Source organism: Sciurus vulgaris, assembly GCF_902686455.1.
Source record: "Sciurus vulgaris genome assembly, chromosome: 5".
In the NCBI taxonomy this organism is placed as follows: domain Eukaryota; kingdom Metazoa; phylum Chordata; class Mammalia; order Rodentia; family Sciuridae; genus Sciurus; species Sciurus vulgaris.
Window position 1 is genome coordinate 74,980,760 of NC_136465.1, and position 25,788 is coordinate 75,006,547.

General features: G+C 39.2%; 1 protein-coding gene across 1 annotated transcript in view; it reads right to left on the reverse strand.

Moving 5' to 3' along the window:
• The window catches only part of LOC306662939 (antigen WC1.1-like), a 114,062-nt gene that overhangs the window by 41,417 nt on the left and 46,857 nt on the right, over window positions 1-25,788 (reverse strand). The window contains exons 5-8 of the mRNA XM_079143196.1: window positions 16,783-16,875; window positions 16,392-16,706; window positions 11,884-12,198; window positions 4,359-4,673 (exon numbers count right to left, since the gene is read on the reverse strand). Of these exons, the coding sequence (XP_078999322.1) occupies window positions 4,359-4,673; window positions 11,884-12,198; window positions 16,392-16,706; window positions 16,783-16,875 (1,038 nt within the window). The remainder of the gene's footprint in view (window positions 1-4,358; window positions 4,674-11,883; window positions 12,199-16,391; window positions 16,707-16,782; window positions 16,876-25,788) is intronic.

Genomic DNA, 25,788 nt, shown 5'->3' on the forward strand with positions numbered 1-25,788 from the left:
CCAATTCGTAAATTACTCATTTGAGGATGGGGGTGGATTTACAAGGTGAAGACCGGGCTGATACTGAAGGTTACTCTCCAGAGCCTTGTCCTTTTAAAGGAAATCGGTCTTCCTAATCAAACTTGAAAATTTTCTAGACATTTTTAAGCAGGAAGAATAGTAGAGGAACAGAAATTTTCCCAAGGGCCACTGAGTACAGAATTTATATGATGAATCAATTTCCCTGAAAACTGCAAAGGACCAACACAGCAAAATTAAAAGTAACATTAAAATCTTGAAGTTCAGCATCTACATGTTGCACCTTAGAGAACAGACTTTGCTTTTTGTGTAATAAATCAGAAGAGATAGAGACATACTCTTGCTACAGTCCAAAAGAAGGAAGCACCTAGACCCCCACCAACCAAGCAAAACAGTTCTTCTCTGTAACCTAAGGGACTTGGGAAAATAGGAGTAAGAAGAAGTGAGAATGCCAAGTGTGTGTTCTTTGGGTGGCTTCTCTTGCTGGCACCTGGGAGATCCCCAATACGCCACATTCCAGATTTTACCCTGGGCTCTTCCAGCTTGGGGAAGTGTCTTCTCAACTCCTCTCACTATTAGAACTTCTGGGCTCAAATTTATCCAGCTAAACAAAAGGGGTAGAATTACCAGGTTGATTTTCAACAACTTTCATCAAGATCACACTTGATGAAAACCTAGATTGCTTCCTCCACCTTGCCTGTAGCTGGGACTCATCTGCATCCAGCCAACTCACAGGGGCTTTGACCCTAAGTCTTGTTTCTGTATCTACCTGTCTACTCGTCCATCACTCCACAATCCTACTATTCTCTTTAGGCCACAGAACTGTGTCACCTGAGTAGATGGGAATGTCTGCATCAGATGTGATATTTGGCTAGCCAGAGGGTCACACAGATCCCAGTATTTTTCTTGAAGACCAATTTTTCCTGGTACTCTTGGGCTTCCCAGTCGCCTTTGAAAACCAAAGGTGGCAGCATGACCTTTCCTTCAAAGCACAGCAGGAGACAAGGAGAGTGGTCCCTGGAGGCCAAGTATGGGTAAAAATGCCTCTGATTAGGAAAGAATAAAAGTGGGGCAGAGAGGTCTTCAAAGGAAACACAATCTGAACTTTCCACCCAGGTCAGATATATGAGAGAGTTGTATAAAGCCAACACTAAGCTTCCATGTTTTCTTATTCACAATAATTTTCAGATATTGTCATGTTCCAGAAATGTTTTTCGGTGTTGGGTATGCGTATTTCAAGGAAATAGTGTTCTCATCTTTGTGGAACTTATATCTAGTGGGGACAAAACCAAAGAGTTTTAAGACATTTATGAACCAGTGAGTGGAAAAAGAAAGAAAAATTGCATCTGCAGAAATCTATTGATTTAAAGTAATCATTCTCACTTGAGGAAATAAAAAAATGCAGTCATATATCCTGTCTGATCTTTTTCCTCCATAGATGCATTGCTCCCTTGGGCAAGTTTCAAGTTTCTTACAAAAGTATGATCCAGGGGAACTTTTCTTCCCCCATTCTAACCTTCTCAATACCTCAACTTTGAGTGACTCTTGCAAATAATTTCCCACCTTTGTGCAGGAGGGATGTGCAGAGTTAATGCAAGTGTACACATATGGCCCATCCTACTCCAGGGTCCTAAATCCTGCTCAGATAATCCCTCTGTGCTCTTTGTCAACCCTCCAGTGCCATCCCTCTATCTTCTTCAGAAAATTATATATGTCTCCGTGCTTCCATTCTTGTCAAATTTGCCTGCCAATACACTTTTCTTCCCCCATGTCTTGTCACCTTTATACTTTCCTTTGTTTTCATCTAAGTAAATTTATTATAACTGATACCTAATAAAACAGTGTATGTATTAATGGCATAAATTCATGTGCTGATGCATGTACACATCGCATTTTCTTTTGTCTCCTCAAACACTTTTCATTGCTTTTGGGTGAAAGCTTTTAATATGCTGTCTTCCAGCTTTTTAAAATGTTGTTCATTATTGTTCTATACCCATCTTACTGTACCTTGGCACAGCAAAACTTCTAGCTCCTATTTAAATAAAACCCATCATTCGTGATCAATCTGTTGTCTTGAATTCTCATCCCCTACACTCTCCAGTCTATGGTAATCACAGTTCTATTCCCAATATCTATGAGGTCAACACCTCCATAATTTAAATACAGTAAGATTATAAGATACTTGTCTTTCTTTGCCTGACTTATTTCACTTAATCTAATGGTATCCTGACCCATACATGTTATGTTAAATGAAAGGATTTCATTCATTTTTATGGTTAAATAGGATTCCATTGTATAAATGTATTTCATTTATTTGTCCATTTATCATCTGAAGGGCATTTAGATTACTTAACATTTCTCAGCTACTATGAGTAGAACTGCCATAAACATGAGAGTACAGATGTCTCTTCAATATATAGATTTCACTCCCATGGAACATATGCTCAGCATTGGGATTGCTGTATCATATGGATGTCCAATAATGTCTTTGTGCCTTCTTTATTTCTAAAGGATAGATTTGCTGGGTTCAGTATTCTTGATGGCAGGTTTTTCTTCACTTTTGTGAAAATCTCAAAGCACTCTTTCTGGCCTATATGTTGACCATTTAATAAGTCTGCTATTAGGTGAACTGGGACATCCTTATGGGTTATTTCTTTTTTTTTTTTTTTCTGTTGATGCCTGAAAGTTTTCATCTCTCATCTTTGAGAGCTGTATTATAATATGTAGAGATAAGAACCTGAGGCTTCCAGTCACAACTGCCCAACTAACTTTTCACCCTCAAGCAGAGACTTAGCTGTCTCCATATTCTGCTGCCCGGCTTCAAGGAGGAATTCAGTGGGTAGTCCTGTGGCCACCAATGCTGCAGTGCTATATCACACCCTGAAGACACAGCCTGCCAAGGCAACACAGAGCTGGGGAGGGACCAAGCCTCACAATGCTCTGAGCTGCCTACTGCTGAGGTAGACTCAAGGCCCAAGGCTCCTGCAACCAGCCACAGGTGATGCAGGCTCCTCCTGAATCTGTCCCACCAGCACACAGGTCTTGCTCTATTATCTCTGTTCTATATTTGAAGCCTCTAATTCCTACTCAGTGTTGTTCATGAGCATGGTAGACCTGGCACTGAGCTCTACGACAAAGTCCTGTGCCTGCTCTGTGCCCCTGATCCTTAGAGAGTCTTGATTTTCCCTCTTCTGCTAGAGATTGGAGGAGTGGTTGTACAAAAGGTATCTTTGCTGCCCAACTCAACACAGTTCCATGGTGTCAGTCTGAGGTTTCTGGAATAGGGGCAGAGTTGTTGGGCTCTGCCAAGCACAGGAATCCCTGTGGCACACCTCGTCCTGAGTTTCAGGTCTAAGTTCTGGGCTTAATTCACTTTTCCTTGTCCAAGAAGGATGGATCTCTCTTCATGCTGGGCTGCTTGAGGTTGGGGAAAGGGCAACTCTTATCTTCCTTCCTCCTTCAATGTGTCTTTTCTTCATCACAGTACAAGCAGGCACTCACCAGGTTCATTGTGTCTTAACAGGCCAGTGTGGTATGTGAATAATGGTTAATGTGGTGTATTTGTGAGGGATAACTGAATAACCACATGATCTGAGTCTTAAACTACATAATCTCTTACCATAATAAATATGCATTAATATTTTATGGTTTCCAAAATTGATCTGCCAGCACAGGGCTAAATTTATCTCCCTAGCATGAGTTTATACAGATGTTGCTTTGAAAAAGAAATGTAGAGAGAATCTGTTGTAGTGATGAAGGAAGGAAAACATGTGCCTCAGGGCATTTCACTCACAGTTCTCTTGGGTTCCTGCTAATGAACTGAGAATTCTGATGTCAGATTATAGAAAGGAGATTTGCAATTTTGTGGTAATCCTGAAATTCCCCTGTGATGTGTTTAATCCCATCCCTATACCCATACAGCTACTAACCCAGTGAAAAACTATCTCTGGTTATACCTATATAAATTCTCGGTCAACTGAAAAAAACAAGCCTGATTTATGTCTGTCTTTTGAAACGAGTAAATGTGTGGTAATTTATAGGTAATCCTATAAATAGTAAATTACAGAGACAAAATTATGAAGATGATTTTAACTAGAATGATTCTACGAAAAAAAGTCCCTATCTTGTCAAGTATGAATGCAGAAAAGGGATAGGACAACATTTCAGTATTAGAAGAAAGAATTAAATAATGCCTATCATCCACTGCTATTTCAAGCATCCAGGGTCCATGGGAATCTCTTATTCCTCTGTGGCTCATCTGTCTCTTATTTCCCCAGGATCAGAGACACACTTTTGGTCCTTTCCATTCTCTTAGGCAGTGGAGAAGTCACAGAGCATACCTGAACAGATGACTCCTGCGTCCAAGAAGTGCCCACAGTTGTACCGTCCCCAGCCCAGAGAAGGGCACTTCCACAGTTGGTCCTCTTCTCCTGTGCATTGCAGCTCATCCAGCCAGATGGGTCCTGATCCCTCTCCAAACTGTGCACAGCACATGGCATTAAGGGCCACTCCACAGCCCAGCTGTCTGCACACCACGTGGGCCTCCCTCAGGTCCCACCTGTCATGACAGACAGTTCCCCAGGAATGCTGGTAAAAGATCTCCACTCTGCCTGCACAGCGACTGCCCCCATCCACTAGGCGGAGCTGTGGGGTGTCTGAAGAGAAAGAATCATGTCAATGGTATTTACAGAGTGAGTTTTCTTATCCCATGGTTCTCCCTCCCCCCAGTTATGCATCCACTTTCAGAGTGCAGAACTTTCTGGGTAAGATGTGGAGTCACTAAACTAGGCAGTAACTCAGTCTCTATTCCTACCAAAACATGTAGGAAAAATAATTGCATGTCAAAAAACCATACAATGGAATTGAACTCAACATAATCTAGTTAGTGATGTGAGGTAGGAATTATTAGTAGTTCCTACCAGAGTTCATCCAGTTTTTGGTAGAGTTCTGCATGGGAGGTGACAAAACAGTTCTAGAAATGTCAGGTTTTCTACCTTGAGAAGTTAAAAGTGTCTTTTTCTGAATGATTTCTAAAAGTCTAAATATAATGGACGAGCATTTCTATTGATTTTGTATAAAGCACACACACTCGAGTGCCAATGGCCTGAGATTAGGAACGGTCAGTGCACAGGGGAAAGAGTAAGGAACTGGGATGAGACCATCAAAAGCCTTAGGTGACAGCCATGAATCCAGGAGAAATCACAATCATATGGTCATTAAGACTGAAAAATGAATGAATCATGGTTTGCCTCAAAACATTTCACTAATGACTCTAGGCTTCAGAGTTCAGATGGGCTATATCATGTCAAAACTTGACCTGCTTTAGGTAGATTGAACAACCTCTTTAAAAAGGTGATGTCAGATATTAACATTGCTCACTCCAGTAGGAATCATAGAATGTTACTTTTTTCCCTTCCAACCGAATTAAATCTACACTTGGGCTTCTTTTCAGGAGTTGTTATTCAAAAATCAGACATTTTGGTAAAGAGGTAAATAGAAGTAAAGAAGTACCTTGGTTGTGACTGTGAGTGAAAAAATGTTAGGGAACAAAGGGACAATAGTATTTTGAGAAGGGAAAGAGAGGAATTATAAAGAAGTTGTGAGGAATGCAACAACATGGAGAAGATGAAAGGTAGCCCAGAGAAAAGTACCAAGTAATTTCAAACTTCAATTCCAGCTGCAAGCATAAGTAAGCTGGAAGTGCAGACTGCCCGCATGATGTCAGCAGACCAGCAATCTTACCTGTGGGAGAAACAAACTACAAGCTGTAGATCAAATATGGGGAACTGTTCTGAGAGGGGTACTCTTGTACACAAGCAAGCATTAGAGTATCATACTACTTACATTACTCGGCAAGCTCTCAGGGTACTATAACCCAGAGCTATCTTAAGAAATGTGGGCTGAGGAGATAGCTCAGTTGGTAGAGTGCTTGCCTTGCAAGCACAAGGCCCTGGGTTCGATCCTCAGCACCGCAAAAAAAAAAAAAAAAAAAAAGAAATGGCCATTGTTAGTGACTAACCTGCTCTTGGGTTTAGACAATATGGAGTAATCACAATTTTAGGTCCCTGGGCACCCTGCCACAGTAATTGAGTGGAAGTTAGTGTTCTACAGTCTCAGATAGGAAGAGTGCCTGACACAAACATGCTGAGTGCATTGAATTGAAAGAGAGTGATGGAGGTCTCATTGGTAAGTGGTTCCACCCTCTGTGAAGGGGAGCAATTCCAGTTGCACATGTTTGCACATAGGGACAATGTCTGAGAGCTCAGACAATGTCCGACAATCCATGGCATTCCGTTTCGCCTCTCCAGGTAGGAAATCGGACATTTGATTGCTTACACCATTTTTCACCGGCTGTTCAGGTATTCATCATGGTGAGGACACTTGGCACACCCCTATGGGCACCTCCTAGAGGCCTCTAGAGCAAGTGTGTGCCCACTGTTGGGTCTGCAAACCACTGAAGGAAGGTCTTGCTTGACCTTTGACATGCCTCCAGGTTTCCAGACAAAACCCCTGAGGGATATTATGACCTGTTTCTCAATATTCCCTTAATCTCCTTGACAGAAAATGAGGAGCACAGTATAGCCAACATATTGCCCCCATCCTAGCATGTTTGGTGGGAAGAGAGGGACTGCAACTGGTTTCTTTTGCAACCTACTAACTCCCAAACATCTGGTGGATTCAAATGTTAGATGACCTAGAAAGGGTGTCTCCAATGCAAATACTTTGGCTGGAGGAGTTTTTGACACAGCTTTTTCTTTTTCCTTTATTATATTTTTCTTACTATTATTTAATTAATTTGTTTTTTAACTCTTAAAATGGATTTTCTCTCTTCTTTCTCCTCTCTCTCTCTCTCTCTCTCTCTCTCTCTCTCTCTCTCTCTCGAATAGTGATTGAACCCAGAAACACTTTATCTCTGAGCCACATCCCACTGGATTTTTATTTTATTTATTTATTTTTTTGAGACAGGGTTTAACTTAGATTCTCAGGGCCTCACTATATTGCTGAGGCTGGTATCAAACTTGTAATCCTCCTGCCTCAGCATCCAGAGCCCCTAGGATTACAGATGAGTGCCACCATATCTGGGTAATTTTTCCCTTTGTTAAAAAATTTTTTCCTTCGTCTTTTTTTATTCCCCCTCTTCCTTCCCTTTTATTTTCCATCTTCAATCTTCTTTATGGAATTAATTTTCCTTTTACTAATTTTTGACTTTCTTGTTCATTCTATATTTGTTCTTCCCTTTATCTATTGTCACTGCTATTTTAGTTGTTGCTGTTGCTGAGTTTAAGTGGTTATTACTGTATTTCTATAGCTGGTTTTTTAATTTAATTATTTGGTACTGGGAATTGAACCCAGGGGAATTAACCACTGAGCCATATCCCAAACACTGTGTATTTTATTTAGAGATAGGGCCTTACTGAGTTCCTGAGGCTGGCTTTGAACTCGCAGTGGTCCTGCTTCAGTATTCTGCGCTGCTAGCATTATAGGTGTGCGCTACCTTGTAGTTACGGCTACTGTTTTCTTCTTTCTGAGTTATGCTGGTGGTCAAAGGGAAAACCTTGAACATGGGTGTGTGCTTTGCCACTAAGCTATAACTCCAGTCAATCCACAGAAGTTGCACCTTACTGAAGCCATCACCCATTCCTGCTGAAGTGTTGGTGGATATTTCAACTTAATAAATAGGGAAGGAAGAAATTCGCAGCTGACAAACCAGCTACAAGTAGACATAACTCCTGCTCCTGGACAATCTCTAGTTTAAGAACACCAGAGAGAAATAATTAAAATGTAGGAAAAGTGTCCCGAAGGACCACAGCATAGGTTGCCACCATATCCCTTCAGATCAAACACTAAAAAAAAATACTGGAAAAATAATCACAGAGAGAATGCCCTACATACTGTGCTGCCTATATCAATATGCCTATACTACCAGAAGGACCCTATTTGAATGAGAACAGCAGAGAACGATATGTGCTCTGACACAACACCTGCACTTTGAAAACCCATTATTACCAGCCAAAGAAGTCACAGAGAAGCAAACCTACAATGTCCACTTGGAATTAATCTCAACACTACAGGACACCTACATTCCAAGGCATATCATCATCAAGAGAAGGCTGTTTGCTAAGAAGACCCTCACATAATAGATTTCTAAGTAGAATCACCAAAGGCCAGGAGGGCAGGAGTAATGTACATACAATCTTGAAAGAAAACAGCTGCCACCTACATGACCATGTTCAGAGAATTTGTCCTTCAGAATCAAAGGAAAATAGGTCCTTTGAAGATAAGAATCAGTTAAAGGAATTTTGACCCTTGAACCTAACCTGCATTGTAGAAGATAATCCCACACACAAAGTAGGAGGAAAGACAACCTAGCCATGAGAGCATAGGAAAGAATAAATCTCACTGGAAGGGCAGATAAGCAAGTGAGAGAGAGGAAAAAATCAAACTTTATCAACTCAATAAATCATCAAACCCCAAGATGAATAAGGAAGAAAGACATGACCATAGATTATTCAAACTGTCCAGAAGAAAAAACAACAAAATGAGAGGAACTACTACAAATCTTTCAATAATAACTCAGAGTGTACATGGTCTGATTCGCCAATGAAAAGATGCAGACTGAATAACTGCATTAAAAATCAAGTGCCAACAAGTTTCTGCCTGCAAGAAACTTACCACATAGTCAAAGACATATAGAAACTGAGAAAAAATGATTGAAAATGATATTGCAAGCAAATGGAACCTGACAGCAAGCAGAAGTAGCTGTATTTATATATGAAGAATACACTTCAGAATCAGTCATAAGAGACAAAGAAGGTCACTAAATATGGTTAAATGGAATAAACCATAAAGAAGATATAATATTAAAAAAATGCACCAAAGGAAAGAACACAGAATTTTATTCAAAGAAACACTTAGAGGATATAATGAGAAAACAAACTTCAATACAACACAAATGGTATCTTAATATCCCATCTCACTAATAGATTTGACATTCAGAGGAAATATCAACCAACAAAAAACATCATAGTTACACTAATATAATAAATCAAGTGGACTTAAAAGATTTCTACAGAATATTCCATCCAATATATTTAAAATACAAGTCTGGGAAAGCTGGATTGGTAAGGAAGAGTAGAGAGTCTGAGGTCAACCAAGAATGTGTCTAAAATTTGTAAGTTGAACAGAGAAATTGCAAACTTGTAAGACAGAATAAGAACAACCAATAAAGTACAGTGACTACATGATGAAAAAACAAAGTTGACAGCGGAAGATTTCAATTTTCCAGGGATATTTGAGACAAGATCATCATTTAACTGTATGGTGGGGTTAAAATATGAGTGCAGGGAGATCAGGGAATTTTTAAAGTGACATGTTATGGAGATGGCTAGAGCACATGTGAGAGAAGAACACTAGACTATGGGGCCAGTGTGGAGGGTCCATCAGAGATTGGATCACAAATTCAAAAAGACAAGCAGGATAACTTTACACTATAACAGGATTTGGTACCTGTCCAAGATTCAGCAGTCCTTGCCTAGTCTAGCAGAGTCAGGGAAGAGATGTGTAGTTGACAAGAGTTGGGAAGTTAACTCAACCATTCTTGTCTTTGACAAATAAAAGTGAGACCAGGAAGTTGAGTGTAGATGAAAGGGGAGGATTATAATGAGGGATCATGTTGTCTAATCAGGGTAAGAAGAACATGTGCAATCATGAGGAGAGTGGAAAACTGAAAAACTGATAAGGTAAAACATTTGGAATCTGCATGAGGATGAAATATCTGGGAAAGGAATATAAAGACTATGCAACATAGCTGGGCTTGGTGGCTGGGAGGCCAAGGAAGGAGGATCACCAGTTCAAAGCCAGCCTCAGCAAAAGTGAGAGCTAAGCAACTCAATGAGACCCAGTGTCTAAATAAAATACAATATAGGGCTGGGGATGTGGCTCAGTGGGCGAGTGCCCCTGCGTTCCATCACCAGTACTCAAAACAAACAAACAAACAAAAAACCAAAAAAAATATGTATCATAAGGAGAAGAAGAGGCAATAGTCAGAGAAGAGAACAATGCAATTAAGATCTCAAGTTTGACAGTTAGTGATGGTCAACAGTGTGGCCACACACAGAGATGGGGTGTGAAGGGAATGCTTCAAAGGGAGAAAGTCAGAACTGGAGAGGCCAGGATGTTGTCTCAGTTGTGTTCAAGGATGCTGGCAGCACCAGGAACAGGAGACAGAGGAGCCTGGTGAACCTGGTTCTGCAGCCTTCCTGAATGAGGGGGAGTGACCAGGCTGGAGAGTGACACCAACTGAAGTGGTGGCTGGTGCTACCATATGGGGCAAACTTCAAATAGCTGGATATGGAAAAAAAAAAATGAAAATAAATTTTTGAAAATGACAAGGGAAAGCAGGAATATTTATATTCTATGGTAAGATGGATAATCATAAGCTTATTGTAATATTTGGCCTGGAAGAAAAACCCATCTTGAAAGGGAAACACAGTCTCCAAATGATAAGGAAATCATTGTTTTCAGAGGACAGCCAGGTTTTTGTCAGTACATGAAATTAAAGGCGACATTACAAGTCTTAAGAAATTAGAAGATGATAGGCTCCAGTTTCCAATATACTCCATGGAATGTTTCCTGGGAGAGAAATGAAGTGGGCATGTTAGTTTGCATTAGGATATAGATAAAGGCTCAGAGGAGGTAGGATCAGCCAAGACGACTGGGACTGTGAGGAGATGAATTCAAGAAGAAAATAAGGGGAGTCCAGGTCCCTCATCTCAGCAATTCCCCATGTGTGCAGAGGAGAAGATGAACACACAGCTTTTCAACAGGATTGTTATTGGGGCCATGACTTGGAGAGGCCTCGAGGTCTTCTTACCCATCCAGGTAATCATGCATCTCTCTCCCACCCTCCTGCTCTGCTCACGATGGGATTTTATCAGTACTTCAAGGTCACCATGCTGCTCCCACCTCATGTTTTACACTAACCAAATTAATGCTCTAATTACTTCCTTCATTGGAACCCTACTCCTCCTTTAGGTCTCAAACTATATACTGTTTCTCTTTCTCTCGTAGCACACATTTCTGCAGCACCTCCCACTTCTCTGTGACACTCAAATTTATGCCTGGTGTGTGTTGTCAGGTTGGAGTGTACACTCCTTGAAGGTAGGGTTAATATTTCCTTCTTGTCTCTGTCCTCCTTCCTCGAATTAAGTTTCTACTTATAAGTCACTGGATTACTTATCATCATCAAATGGGACTGAGAGGTTGTCTGACTGTTGTAGATGGATTTCATAGTAAACAGCCCACTAGTATTGTGTTCTGCAAGTTGCCTCTCACTCACTTGAAGGTGCTTACTCGTAACCTCAGTTTCCTCATCCAAAATAAATGATCACCATAATACCTACCAACAGTTGACTGTGAGGATTAAGCTACATTACGTGTGTGTGTGTGTGTGTGTGTGTGTGTTTGTGTGTGTGAGAGAGAGAGAGAGAGAAAACACAGTGACAGCACATAGGAAGCAATATGTATAACTGAGGTCTAATCATTCACCCTCTCATGAAGGAAATAAAGGTTAATTACTCTAAACTAAGATTGCACTGGCCAAGTGCTTAGAAAGTTTATCAGAGTACAAGTTCATGTTCCTGTATGCTCAGTCCAGGTCCCCTGTACTTTTCATGTAAATTGCTATCATCATAAGTTTCCTTGTATCTACATTTGAAACACAATTGGAAGAGGTGGATCAAGGAATCTCAATCCAGTATTTATTTTGCAGACTCACTTCTACTAATCCATTCTATATGAAGATATGAAATTTTCCTAACAGCCTACAAGAATATGACAGAGACATAGAAATAGACAGTAGGTCACCTGCACAAGTGATATGAGCTTCCTCCTTTGAAGAGCAAGATCTTTGTTTCCATGGATCTGAAGGACACTGCCAGAGAGAGGCATCCATTCTCCGGCAGCGGATTCCATCTACCCAGCGGGGTCTAGAACCTTCCCTTGGAGGAACCAAGAAGTTCAAAGTCCCACTGTCCCCACAGCCAAGCTGTATACAGATCAAGGATAAGGTCATGGCTTCCATGGGGCTGTGGCAGACACTGCCCCAAGAGTTGTTGTAGAAAACCTCCAGCCACCCAGTGCACTTCTGCTCCTCACTCACCATCCTGAGGGCCAGGAACTCTGAAATGGAAGGAGGAATAGAACACAGTGAGCATTAAACTCTTATGACTGTTTTTCCTTTATTCCTAATAGTGTGTGCTCATTGCTGACTATACTGAGTAAGTACTCACTAGGGGGAAGATTGGAAGTTTTCTCCATTTAACAGGTTTTGCTAACTTGTACCTCTCCTGTTTCTATACAAGGTAATAGTAATAAATGAACAGGCAGGAACGCTCACCTGGGAACTCTGCAGGAAGAGAGCTCTGTATCTATTATCTGAATAAACATCTGTCAGACTTTGAAAAACGAGGTGGACAGTGGTGTGGCAGAATAGTGGAGATTCAAATATGTCCACTTCCTTATCCTGGGAGTCTCTAAATATGTTACCTCATGTAGCAAAGGGGCTTTGCACATATGATCAAGGAAAGGATCCTGAGGTTTTCAAGATGTCACAGTAGAGGAGGTTGCTTTCCTGGCTGCTTCATGGGGTGAAACCAGGAAAGCAGAAAGGCAGCTTCTCAGCAAAGTGCGTGAATGAAAAAAAAAGGTGGGGCTTTACTGGGAGTTAATACTGGACATTCAAAGGAAACTGGGGATTCATGACTTTGGATATAGTAAAATAAGGAAGAAAACCCAAAGCACTGCAGCTTCTGCTATAGATGGAGGCACCATCCAGAACAGTCCCTCCACAAGCAATTGAAAGCACAAGGAAATTAAAGGAACCCACATTTTTAGGAGGTCTGAAGCACAGCTGGGTATAGAGAGTTTAGAGAACAAGGATACTATCTGACTAAATTGAAAGGTGCACTGCACAATATCCTTGGGTGGCAAAGAAACCCCACTCTCTCCCAGCTGCATGCAGGGGACAGAAAATGGAAGGAATCATTTTGCAGTTAAGGCATGGGGACCAGCATCTGTGAGGGCTGATTACTCTCAAACCCAAGTTTGGCCTGATAAAGTCACACAGCTTAACATAGAGTGTGCCAAGCGACTAGGAGAAAATGAAATGTGGAGGGAGGTTTACACAGGGGACTTGTGGTCATGGAAACCTATCTGGCTCTTTCCTTGCCTCCAATGTGGCTGCTGGCAGGACAAATTGAGAGGCCAGGAATTTGCAAGGGCTTGTGGTGGAAGAGATTGTTTTTGGAGACTCACCAAGACCAGAAGATGTGGGGTTTGCAGTTGATGTAATGGACTAAGAATTGGTTCCTTCAGCACATGAGTGGAGCCCAGGGGAGATCCTTGGGGTATAGTCTTCCAAATGCTGGAGCCTGGAGGTGCACTGATTTAAAATCTCCAGACCAATTGGGAATCATCAAAGAACCTGGAGGATACTTAAGTCTAAACCCTGTCCCCAGGAGTTCCGCCTCTGGCATGACCTCTGTCACTCTAACAAGCCCACCCTGAGGGTGGTATAAGCACCATGCTCCAGATTACCTGATATAAAACCACTGAGAAAGGAAGCTGAGAATCTTTTGAGCTCCAATGGAAATAATTCTTTAACTTTCCATCAAGATCTTTTTATTTCTTTTCTTTTCTCTAATTGTGACTGTAATGTTTCTTTGACATTTACACATATTCACATTTGTTTTCTTTTCTCATTTCTAGCATTTTCAATGATGGTAATTTTTCATTGATCAGCTTTTTGAGTACTAGAATGTTTGATTAGTATATATTAGTTTTGTTTTTTTAGTTTTTATTTTTTAATTAAAATATTTAAATATATTATTTCCTTCACTTATCTGTTTCCCTTGATTCTCTTTTGCTCTTTTCTTTTGCTAACAGCCAATATCTGCTGTTGTCTCTTTCACTCTCCCTTTAATTTTTTACTTCTATCTTTTCTCCTCCTCCTTCATAATCATCACATCTTCCATCATTTCTGTTCTCTTCATGTGCACCATTTCAAATATAAACCATTTTGCAAATTTAGTGTTTGTATTGTAGGAAGTAACTGATCATATCCTTTCTTTTAATTGTGTCAACATCATAGACATCAGAGCAGAAACTGTTTGGTTTAATGCTGTATATCATTTGCATTGGTTGTTTTTATTTGTCTCCCCCTAAATGTTGAGGTACTGGAAACCTTCAGGGGCACTATAAGTCCACAGGGTAGAATCTCTACCACCTCAAATCTACACTGCTAGATGAGTAAACACACAGCAACATGAAAAAAATAATGGAAATAATCACCCATGCAAACCAAGATACTCTGATAACAGAATCCACCAACATCATGGTGGAAGAAACGTCAGAGTAGGAGTTTAGAATTTATGTAGTTAAACTGATCTGCAAAGTAAAGGACACCAAGGAGTACCTTTGATCCAATAAACTTCCATTCTTTACTTCCCCCCAAAACTTGTATGTTAGCATCCTCATATCTGTGAAAACGTTTGACCTTTGATTTTTGGGGATTGGCTTATTTTGCTTAGCATGATGGTCTCCAGATCCATTTCCTGGCAAATGTCATAAAGTCATTATTTTTATGACTGATCAATATTCCCTTGTGTATACATACCACATTTTCTTTATGCATTCATCTGTTAAATGGCAGCAAGTTTGGTTCCATAGCTTAGCTATTGTGAATTGGGCTGCTATAAACATTGACATGGGCTGCATCACTGTAGTAGTAGATTTTAAGTCCTTTAGGTATATACTGAGCAGTGGGATAACTGGGTCATATGGTGGTTCCATTTCAAGTTTTCTGAGGAATCTTCATATGCTATTGAAAGTGGGTGGACTGATTTTCAGTCTTATCAGGCAGATATGAATGTACCCTTTCCCCATATCCTTAACAACATTTATTGTTACTTGTATTCTTGATTGTTGTCCTTCTGACTGGAGTGAGATGAACTCTCAGTGTAATTTTAAATTTCCTTTCTCCAACTGCTAAAGATTTTGAATGTTTTATTGTATATTTATTGCCCATTTGTATTCTTCTTCTCTGAAATATTTGTCCAATTCTTTGGCCATTTTTGATTGGGTTATTTTTTGTTTGATTGTTTTTCTGGTGTTAAGGTTTTTGAGTTCTTTATATCTCCTGGTGATTAGTGCTCTACCTCAAGTGTAGGTGGCAAGGATTTTCTCCCATTCTGGAGGCTCTCTCTTCCTGCTCTTGATGGTTTCCTTTGCTGTGAAAAAGCTTTTTAGTTTGATTCCATTCCATTCATCAATTCTTGATTTTACTCCTTGCACTTTAGCATTCTTGTTGAGGAAGTAGGTTCCTAAGCCAAATGGATGGAGTGCTGGGCCTATCTTTTATTCCAGTAGTTGTAGGATTTTTGTTCTATTTCCTAGTTCCTTGATCCATTGCATTTTATGCAGGGCAAGGGTTAGGGGTTAAATTTCATTCTACTGCATATGGACGTTCAGTTTTCCCAGCACCATTTGCTGAAATTGTGTACTTTTCTCTAATGTAGGTTTATGGCACCTTTGCCTAGTATGAGATAATTATATTTACATGGGTTTGTCTCTTTGTCTTCTATTCTGTGCCACTGGCCTTTATGTCTGTTTTGGTATCATAATCATGCTGTTCTGTTACTGTAACTCTGTAGTAAAATTTAAGGTCTGGCATTGTGATGCCTCCAGTTTCACTAATTTTTTTCTCACTGATAATTGAAAAGTACACAACTCTCTCTGGCCTTGATCAGAGGGAGATGTGCCTATGGAAGAATGATCAGAGGGATGAAATGACATTGGTTTGAAGAAGGAAGGGACCATGAGACAAGAAATTTGGGCAATTTCTAGAAGCTTAAAAGCCAAAGATCTAAGTCTTCCCAGAGCTTCAGCTAGATGCTGACACCTGGTTTATAGTCCAGTCAGATCATGGTGAGATTTCTAAACTATACTGTAAGAGGATAAATTTGTGTTGTTTTATGTCACTTGCTCTATAGTAATTTGTTATGGCAGAAATAGGAAACATTTGGGGTCTACTCTTGTCCCCAGAAGTAAGTGAAGAGTAAACGCTACCTTAAATGAATCCTGTAGAGAATGTTTATGTCATGAAACAGGACTGAGAAGGAAGGAGCAGAAGCCCACCTGCTGCAGCAGGAAATGGAAGCACCTCATCTTCTGCTCTGCTGGAGGGACAGGTTCTGTGGGGGGCCTCCTTTCCCTTCTGTTTTCTCTGTAAACCCCAGACCCTGCCACAGGGTTCAGAAAACATCTTGTGGAACCTCCCATGCCCTCCCAGCCTGTGCACAGTGTGCACCACAGACCTGAGCAGATGACCCCCGCGTCCTCCTTGTGCCTGCAGTTGTGCTGCCCCCAGCCCTGGGAAGGGCACTGCCACACGTGGGCCTCCTCTCCTGTGCAGTTCAGCTCATCCAGCCAGATGGGCCCTGACCCCTCTCCAAAGTGAGCAGAGATGGTGGCCTCCAGGGCCACTCCACAGCCCAGCTGTCTGCACACCACGTGGGCGTCACTCAGGTCCCAGCTGTCATCACAGATGGAGCCCCAGGAGCCCTGCTGCAGGATCTCCACTCTCCCTGCACAGCGACCACCACCATCCACCAGGCGGAGCTCTCTGCTGTCTGGGGAGAGACAGGGTCATGTCAGTGGGCGTTTACACAGGGAAGGAGAAGGGTCTTGTGCTGGGGCCTTGCTCACCTGAGCAGTTGGCAGTGTGTCCCTCTGAGGCTGCAGGTCCTGCTGGGTCAGAACAGGAGACATTGCACAGGGGCAGCAGCTGGGTCTGGTTTCCTACAGAAGGGGTTAGAGAGCAGGGAACTCAATTAAAGTACATCACCATCTAGTGATGGCCTCTGAAAGCTGTAGGACATGAGCAGTAATTTCCTACCTCCAGAGCTGATCTTCTAATGAAGATTTCTGTTTCTGACTCTGACAGAATTTTCTGTTTTAAGTGCAGAACCAGGAGTGACTTTAGGAAAGTGGGAATATATCAGTGCTGCTTGAGAGCACTGTGCAGTTCCCATGGCAGCAAAATTTTTGGAGTTCAGATAAAAGTAAAAACTGTTACCATCTATGTTCCCCTGGAGGGATTACTCATTGAGAGGACGAAGGTGGGACTCTGAAAATTTCAGTATATTTGCCAAAAAGAAGGAATCCTGTTAAGCAACCAGAAATCGTGTATAATACTATATGATCTAAAATAATTTTTGTCATAAGTATCAGTGCCCAGTTTCTCAAAAATTCAAATTGTTTTTGTATAAGGTGATATGCTCTCAATAAAGTGCATGAATAAGTTGAAGTAAAGTACTTTCTGAAGGTTTTGTATAATTTTTAAAATACAGTGTCTATTGATAAAAAAAATACCATATTAAATAGAAGTTAGATAGAAAACAAAGAGGGAAAAGGAGAAAAAAAGGGAAGATTTTCACATAATTAATATCTGTGTTTTCTCACAGGTAATTTAATTAATTGTGATATGATTTTATATTAAATGACGTGATGTGCATCTTGGTAGAGAACTGATAACAAAATCCAACAAAAATTTGAGAGTTATAAAGTAAATAGTCAAGGTGAGTTTTCAGAGGATGAAACTTACCAACACATTTTATTAGTAAAAAACAAATAATAAGTGGAAAACATGGAAAAATACACAGTAAAGCACAGAAAGACAAAAGGATAGAAAATATAAATATGCGGGAACAGGACAGGGATGTCCTCTTTCACCACTTCTATTCAACATCATTCTTGAAATACTAGCCTGAGCAATTAGACAGACCAAAGATATTAAAGGGATACAAATAAGAAAAGAGGAACTTAAGCTGTCACTATTGGCTGATGACATGATTCTATATTTAGAGGATCCAAAAAACTCCTCCAGAAAACGTCTAAACCTCATCAATGAATTCAGCAAAATAGCAGGCTATAAAATCAACACGCATAAATCTAAAGCATTTTTATACACAAGAGATAAAACATCTGAAAGGGAAATGAGGAAAACAACTCCACTTGCAATAGCCTCAAAGAAAATAAAATACTTGGGAATCAATCTAACCAAAGAGGTAAAAGATCTCTACAACGAAAACTACAAAACATTGAAGAAAGAAATTGAGGAACACCTCAGAAGATGGAAAGATCTCCCATGTTCTTGGATAGTCAGAATTAATATTGTCAAAATGGCCATACTACCAAAAGTGCTATACAGATTCAGTGCAATTCCAATTAAAATCCCAATGATGTACCTTACAGAAATAGAGCAAGCAATCATAAAATTCATCTTGAAGAATAAGAATCCCAGAATAGCTAAAGCAATCCTTAGCAGGAAGAGTGAAGCAGGGGGTATCACAATAGCAGAACTTCAACTATACTACAAAGCAATAGTAACAAAAAAGGCATGGTATTGGTACCAAAATAGACAGGTCAATGGACCTGTCAATTGTACAGAATAGATCAATGGTACAGAATAGAGGACATGGACACAAACCCAAATAATTATAATTTTCTCATACTAGACAAAGGTGCCAAAAATGTGCAATGGAGAAAAGATAGCCTCTTCAACAAATGGTGCTGGGAAAACTGGAAATCCATATGCAACAGAATGAAACTAAACCCCTATCTCTCACCTTGCACAAAAATCAACTCAAAATCGATCAAGGACCTTGAAATCACACCAGAGACCCTTCATCTTATAGAAGAAAAGTATCCAAATCTTCAACATGTCAACTTAGGATCAGACTTCCTTAACAGGACTTCCATAGCACAAGAAATAAATAACTGGAATAGATTCAAACTAAATAGCTTTCTCTCAGCAAAGGAAACTATCAGCAATGTGAAGGGAGAACCTACTGAGTGGGAGAAAATCTTTTCCACTCGTACTTCAGATAGAGCACTAATTTCCAGAATATATACAGAACTCAAAAAACTCTACACCAAGAATACAAATAATCCAGTCAGCAAATGGGCTAAGGAAATGAACAGACACTTCACAGAAGAAGATCTATAAGCAATCAACAGATATATGAAAAAATGTTCACCATCTTTAGTAATAAGAGAAATGCAAATCAAAACTACCCTAAGATTCCATCTCACCCCAATTAGAATGGCGATTATCAAGAACACAAGCAACAACAGGTGTTGGCGAGGATGTGGGGAAAAAGGTACACTCATACATTGCTGGTGGGGCTGCAAATTAGTGCAGCCACTCTGGAAAGCAGTGTGGAGATTCCTCAGAAAGCTTGGAATGGAATCACCCTTTGACCCAGCTATTCCACTCCTTGGCCTGTACCCAAAGGACTTAAAATCAGCATACTACAGAGATACAGCCACATCAATGTTCATAGCTGCTCAATTCACAATAGCCAGATTGTGGAACCAACCTAGATGTCCTTCAATTGATGAATGGATAAAGAAACTGTGATATATACATATATATATATATATCACATTATATATATATCACATTATATATATATATATGTGATGGAATATTACTCAGCCATAAAGAATAGTAAAATTATGCATTTTCAGGCAAATGGATGAAATTGGAGACTATCATCCTAAGTGAGATAAGCCAATCTCAAAAATCCAAAGGACGAATGATCTCATTGATAAGTGGATGATGCCACATAATGGGGGGTTGAAGGGGGACAAGAATGGAGGAAGGAGGGACAGTATAGAGGGAAAAGAGGGGTGGGAGGGGTGGGAGGGAGGAGAAAATAACAGAATAAATCAAACACCATTACCCTTTGTAAATGTATGATTGCACAAATTATATGCATTTACTTCATGTACAAATCGATACAACATGTATCCCATTTGTTAATAATAAAAATAAATTTAATAAAAAGGAAAAAAAAGAATAATTGCATTTAGAGCTGCAGACCACTGACCATATAGTTAGAAGCTAATTTCTTTAATTACTTTCAAATTGCTTCATAAAATAAAGTATGACTGGTAAAAGGAGGAAAAAAAAGGAAAATATAAACATGCACCTAAGTGACATGGTGAGAGACCTAACATAGATACTTTATCCCTTTTAGTATTTAAGGTCACAATTGGTAGTCCTAAATACCATAAATTATGGTAGTCCTAAATAGCACAAATTAGAAAATACATATAGTGGGATATTTAATACACCTGCAGTGTTTAAAAATATCCACCGAATCTGTGACACTCTATTCATTGACCTGCAGAGTCCATTCCTTCTTCCCTTGAATCTCAGTTGATTGTGGAGTGTTGTCTGTAAGCAATAGAATGTGGTGAAGCCAACATGGCTTGACTAACAAACCTAGCCAAGAAAGTCATGCCTCTTTCCTTTGACATATTTGGACACTTGCTTTACTCTAATCCGTAGAGACTATCATGTGTAGAGTGCATTTGTGGGTGTTTCTGTCAGCAGCCCCAGGTGATCATCAAGCTGCCAGCCTTGTTAATGGACTATCCTGGATTTGTATCTTGATCAAGTCTTCAAGTGACCTCAGCTCCAGGTGACTTCTAAGGGCAACTTCATGAGAGACTCCAAGAGGCAATTGCCAAGAGCCCTTCCCAATTTATGAGTCTAAAAATTATGAGCAAAATGGCATGTACTTTTTATTAAAAATTTTTTTGGGAAAATGTATTATGCAGCAATAGCAAATACACATATAGCAATTCTACATTCCCATGCTTATTGTGGCAGAAAAGTAATGGTTTGGAACCAACCCAGGTGCCCACTGAAAAAAGAATTATTAAGTAAAAGGTGTTATAGACCTAGGCATATATAAAAATGAAGTCCTGTCATTGGTAGCAAAATGGATGGAAATTTCGAATGTACACAGTGAAAGTGATCTGCAAAGTAAAGGATGATATGAGCAGTAAAATTAGAGAGAAAATACAAGAACTGAATGAACACTGCAATAAACAGAGATTCTGAACAACAACAACAAAAAAAAGAAAAGCAGAAACCCACAAAATGAAGCAAATTAAAAATTCAGTTGAAAGTATCACCAACAGACTAGCTCACTTGGAAGGTAGAGTTTCAGGAAAAGAAGACAAAATATATAATCTTGAAAACAAAATTGAACATGGAGAAGATATGTTAAGAGATCATGAACAGAACTTCCAAGAACTTCCAAGTATTCTTGGAAAATAACCTGGGATAACCTGAGAATACTACATATAAGATTTACTGGGATAGATGAAGGCTCAGAGATCCAAATGAAAAATATACACAATCTTTTCAATTAGATAGTATCAAAAATTTCCCAAATGTAAAGAATGAAATGGAAAATCAAATATAGGAGGCTTCCAGGCCCCAAATATACAAAATTACAACAGACCCACACCAAGGCACATTATTATGAAAATGCCAAACATACAGAATAAGGATAGAATTTTAAAAGGAGACAGAGAATAATGTCAGATTCTGTTTAGAGGGAAACCAATTCAGCTCTCGGCTGATCTCTCAATCCAGACCAAAATCAGGAGGTCTTCTAATAATATATACCAAGGTTGAAAGGAAATGTATGCCTGCCTAGAATACTATGCCCAGCAAAACTAAACTTCAGATTTAATGATGACATAAAAATCTTCAATGGTAAACAAAAGCTAACATTATTCAAACATCATTACCCTATGTAAATGTATGATTACGCGAATGATATGCTGTTACTCCATCTACAAACAGAAACAACATGTATCCCATTTGTTTACAATAAAAATAAATTTAAAAAAATGTTCAGAGCCTGGACCCAGAGTATTGAGACAGAGCCTACAGCTAGAGCCCAGAGCACAGAGCACAGAGAGCAGGGCATAGAGCCAGAGGACAGGGCACAGAACCAGAGCACAGACCACAGAGTACAGAGAACAGAGCCCAGAGCAAAGAGACCAGATAACAGAGCATAGAGCACAGAGACCAGAGGACAGAGCCCAGAGCACAGAGCCCAGACACAGAGTACAGAGCCAGAGTACAGGGACAGAGCCCAGAGCACAGAGCCCAGACACAGAGTACAGAGCCAGAGTACAGGGACAGAGCACAGAGCACACAGCACAGTGATCAAAGACTCGGGCACAGAGCCCAGAGCCCAGAGTGCAGAGCACAGAGCAGAGAGCACAAAGACCAGAGCCAAGAAGCAAGAGCACAGAACAGAGCACAGAGCACAGAGCAAAGAACTCAGAGAAAAAAAAAAAAAAAAAAGAAAAAAAATTATTCACAACTAGAAGGACTGCAATACAAAACATACCTGATAAGATAGTTCATGAAAAAATAGTGGAAAATAAGACAAAACCAGCACAGAGAGGACTACACTAAAATAGTAGTAAATCAATGGAGAAAGTAAATCAAATTAAAAGTCAGAAATAAGTCAAAATGACAGGGAATCAAAGTCATATCCCCAAAATAATATTGAATGTAAATGACCTAAATACATCAATCAAAAGATATAGACTGGCAGATTGGATTAAAAAACAAGACCCAGCAATATACTGTCTCCAAGAGAATAACCTAAGGTAAAGACATCCACACATGGAAGGTGAAAGGATAGGAAGAAACATATCACTCACATGGATCACATAAACAAACAGGGGTTTCTATCCTCATATCAGATAAAGTGGATTTCAAAAACAAAGTTTATTGGAAGGGACAGAGAAGGGCATTTCATAGTGCTTAAGGACATTATACATCAACAGTACATAACAATCAGAAATGTTTATGCCCCAAACAATGGACCATCTAAGTACATCAAACAAACCCTTCTCAATTTCAAGAATCCAATATACCACAACACAATAACGCAGGTGACTTTAACATGCATCTTTCAATACTAGATAGATCCTCCAAACAAAAACTAAATAAAGAAGCTATAGAACTAAAAAAATACAATTAATAATTTAGACTTAACAGACATTTATATAGAATATTTCATCCATCAATGCCTAAATACAATTTCTTCTCAGCAGTACATGGATCCTTCTCTAAAATAGACCATTTATTAGACCACAAAACAACTATTTGCAAATGCTAGAGAGAGAGAGAGAGAGAGAGAGAGAGAGAGAGACAGAGACAGAGAGAGACAGAGAGAGACTGAATGCCTTACATTCTCTCTGATCAAAATGGAATAAAATTAGAAATCCATAACATAAGAAATAGAAGCTATTCTAACACCTGGAGATTAAATAATAGGCTATCAAATGATGAATGCATAGCAGAAAAAAATCAGGAATGAAATAAGAAAGTATTTAGTGCTAAATGAGAATAGTGATAAAACACATCAAATCTCTGGGACACTATGTGGGCTGTGTCAAGAGGAAAGTTCATTGCACTGAACTAATTCATTAAAAGATTAGAAGTCAGAAAATAAATAACCTGACATTGCATCTCAAAGCCTTAGGAAAAGAAGAAAAAATCAACACCAAAAGCAGTAGAAGATAGGAAATAATTAAATTAGAGCTGAAATCAATGAAATTGAGCAAAGAGAGAAAAAATAATCCAAAAAAATGATGAAACAAAAAGTTGGTCCTTTGACAAAATAAATAAAATTGATAAATCCTGAGTCATGCTATCAAAGAGAAAGAGAGAGAAAACTCAAATTACTAAAATTCACAATGAAAAAGGAAATATCACAATGGACACTACTAAAATACAGACAATAATCTGAAACTATTTTGAAAATTTATGCTCTAAAACTAGAGAAAATCTTGAAGACATTGACAAGTTTCTAGAGACATATGACCTACACAAATTGAATCAGGAGGACATAGAAAATTTAAACATATCAATTTCAAGCCATGAAATAGAAGACATCACCAAAAGCCTACCAACCAGAAAAGCCCAGGACTAGATGAATTCTCAGCTGAGTTCTACAAGACCTTTCAAGAAGAACTATCATCAATATTTCTCAAATTATTCTATGAAACAGAAGAAGAGGGAACCCTTCCAAACTCATTCTATGAAGCTGGTATCACCCTGATATCAAAGCTAGACAAAGAAACAACAAAGAAAGAAAACTTCAGACCAATATCCCTGATGATCATTGATGCAGAAATTCTCCACAAAATACTAGCAATCGCATAACAAAACATAGTAAAAAGATGGTGTGCCATGATCAAGTGGGGTTCATCCCAGGAATGCAAGGTTGGTTCAACAAATGGAAATCATTAAATATAATTCATCACATCAATACACTTAAAGACAAGAAGCACATGATCATCTCAAGAGATGCAGAAAAAGCATTTGACAAAATACAGCACCACTTCATGTTCAAAACACTAAAAAAACCTAGACATAGTAGGAACATATCTAAACCCAAAGCCAACATCATTCTAAATGGAGAAAAATTGAAAGAATTCCCTCTAAACATTGGAAGAAGACAGGGATGTCCTCTTTTACCATGTTTATTCAACATAGTACTAGAAATTATAAGCAGAGCCATTAGAAGAAAGAAATTAAATGAATACCAAAAGGAAAAGAACTCAAATAGTCCTTATTTGCCAATGACATGATTCTATAATTTGAAGACTCAGAAGACTCCACCAGAATATTTCTGGAACTCCTAAAGAAATTCAACAAAGTAGCGGGATTTATAAAATCAACACCCATAAATCAATTGTGTTCCTATACTTCAGTGATAAATCCACTGCAATAGAAATAGGAAAGCAACCCCATTCATAATAGCCTCAAAAAAATTGGGGGAATCAATCAAAAAAAAGAGGTGAAAGACCTGTTCAATGAAAACTACACAATACTAAAGAAAGAAATTGAAGAAGACCTTAGAAGACATAAAGATCTCTCAAGTTCATGGATAGGCAGAGTTAACATTGTCAAATGGTCAAACTACCAATAACACTATGCAGATTTAATGCAATTCCTATTAAATTCCACTGACATTCTTCATAGAAATGGAAAAAGCAGTCATGAAATTTATTTCATGACTAGAATAGCCAAAGCAATTGTTAGCAAGAAAAACAAAGCAGGAGGCATCACAAGACCAGACCTTAAATTACACTATAGTAACAAAAGCAGCATATATTGGCACCAAAACAGACATATAGACCAAGGGTACAGAATAGAAGACAAACAGACAAACCCACATATACATAGAGTTATATCATACTAGACACATGTGCCAAAAACATACTTGCAGAAAAGTTGGCTTCTTCAACAAATGGAGCTGGGAAAATTGGAAATCCAAATGTAGCAAAATTAAATTGAATCCCTATCTCTCACCCTGCACAAAAACCAACTCAATGTGAATCAAGGATTTAGGCACTGGACTAGAGACCCTGTGCCTAATAGAAGAAAAACCCAAATCTCTACCACGTCAGCCAAAAAACTGAATTTCTCCATAAGACTCCTAAAGTGCAAGAAGTAAAATCAAGAATCAATAAATGGGATGGATTCAAACTAGAGAACTTTTTCATAGCAAAGGAAACCATCAAAAACTGGAAGAGAGAGCTCACAGAATGGGAGAAAATCTTTGCCACCTGCACCTTAGATAGAGCATTACTCTCCAAGATAGATAAATAACTCAAAACCACTCTAGGATTTCAAATCACAACCACTCTAGGATTTCATCTCATTCCAGACAGAATGGCAATTATTCAAGAATACAAGTAACCCAATGACATTCTTCATAGAAGAGAAAAATTAATCTTGAAATTCATTTAGAAAAACAAGAGACCCAGAATAACCAAAGCAATCCTTAGTAAGAAAAGTGAAGCAGGAGGCATCAC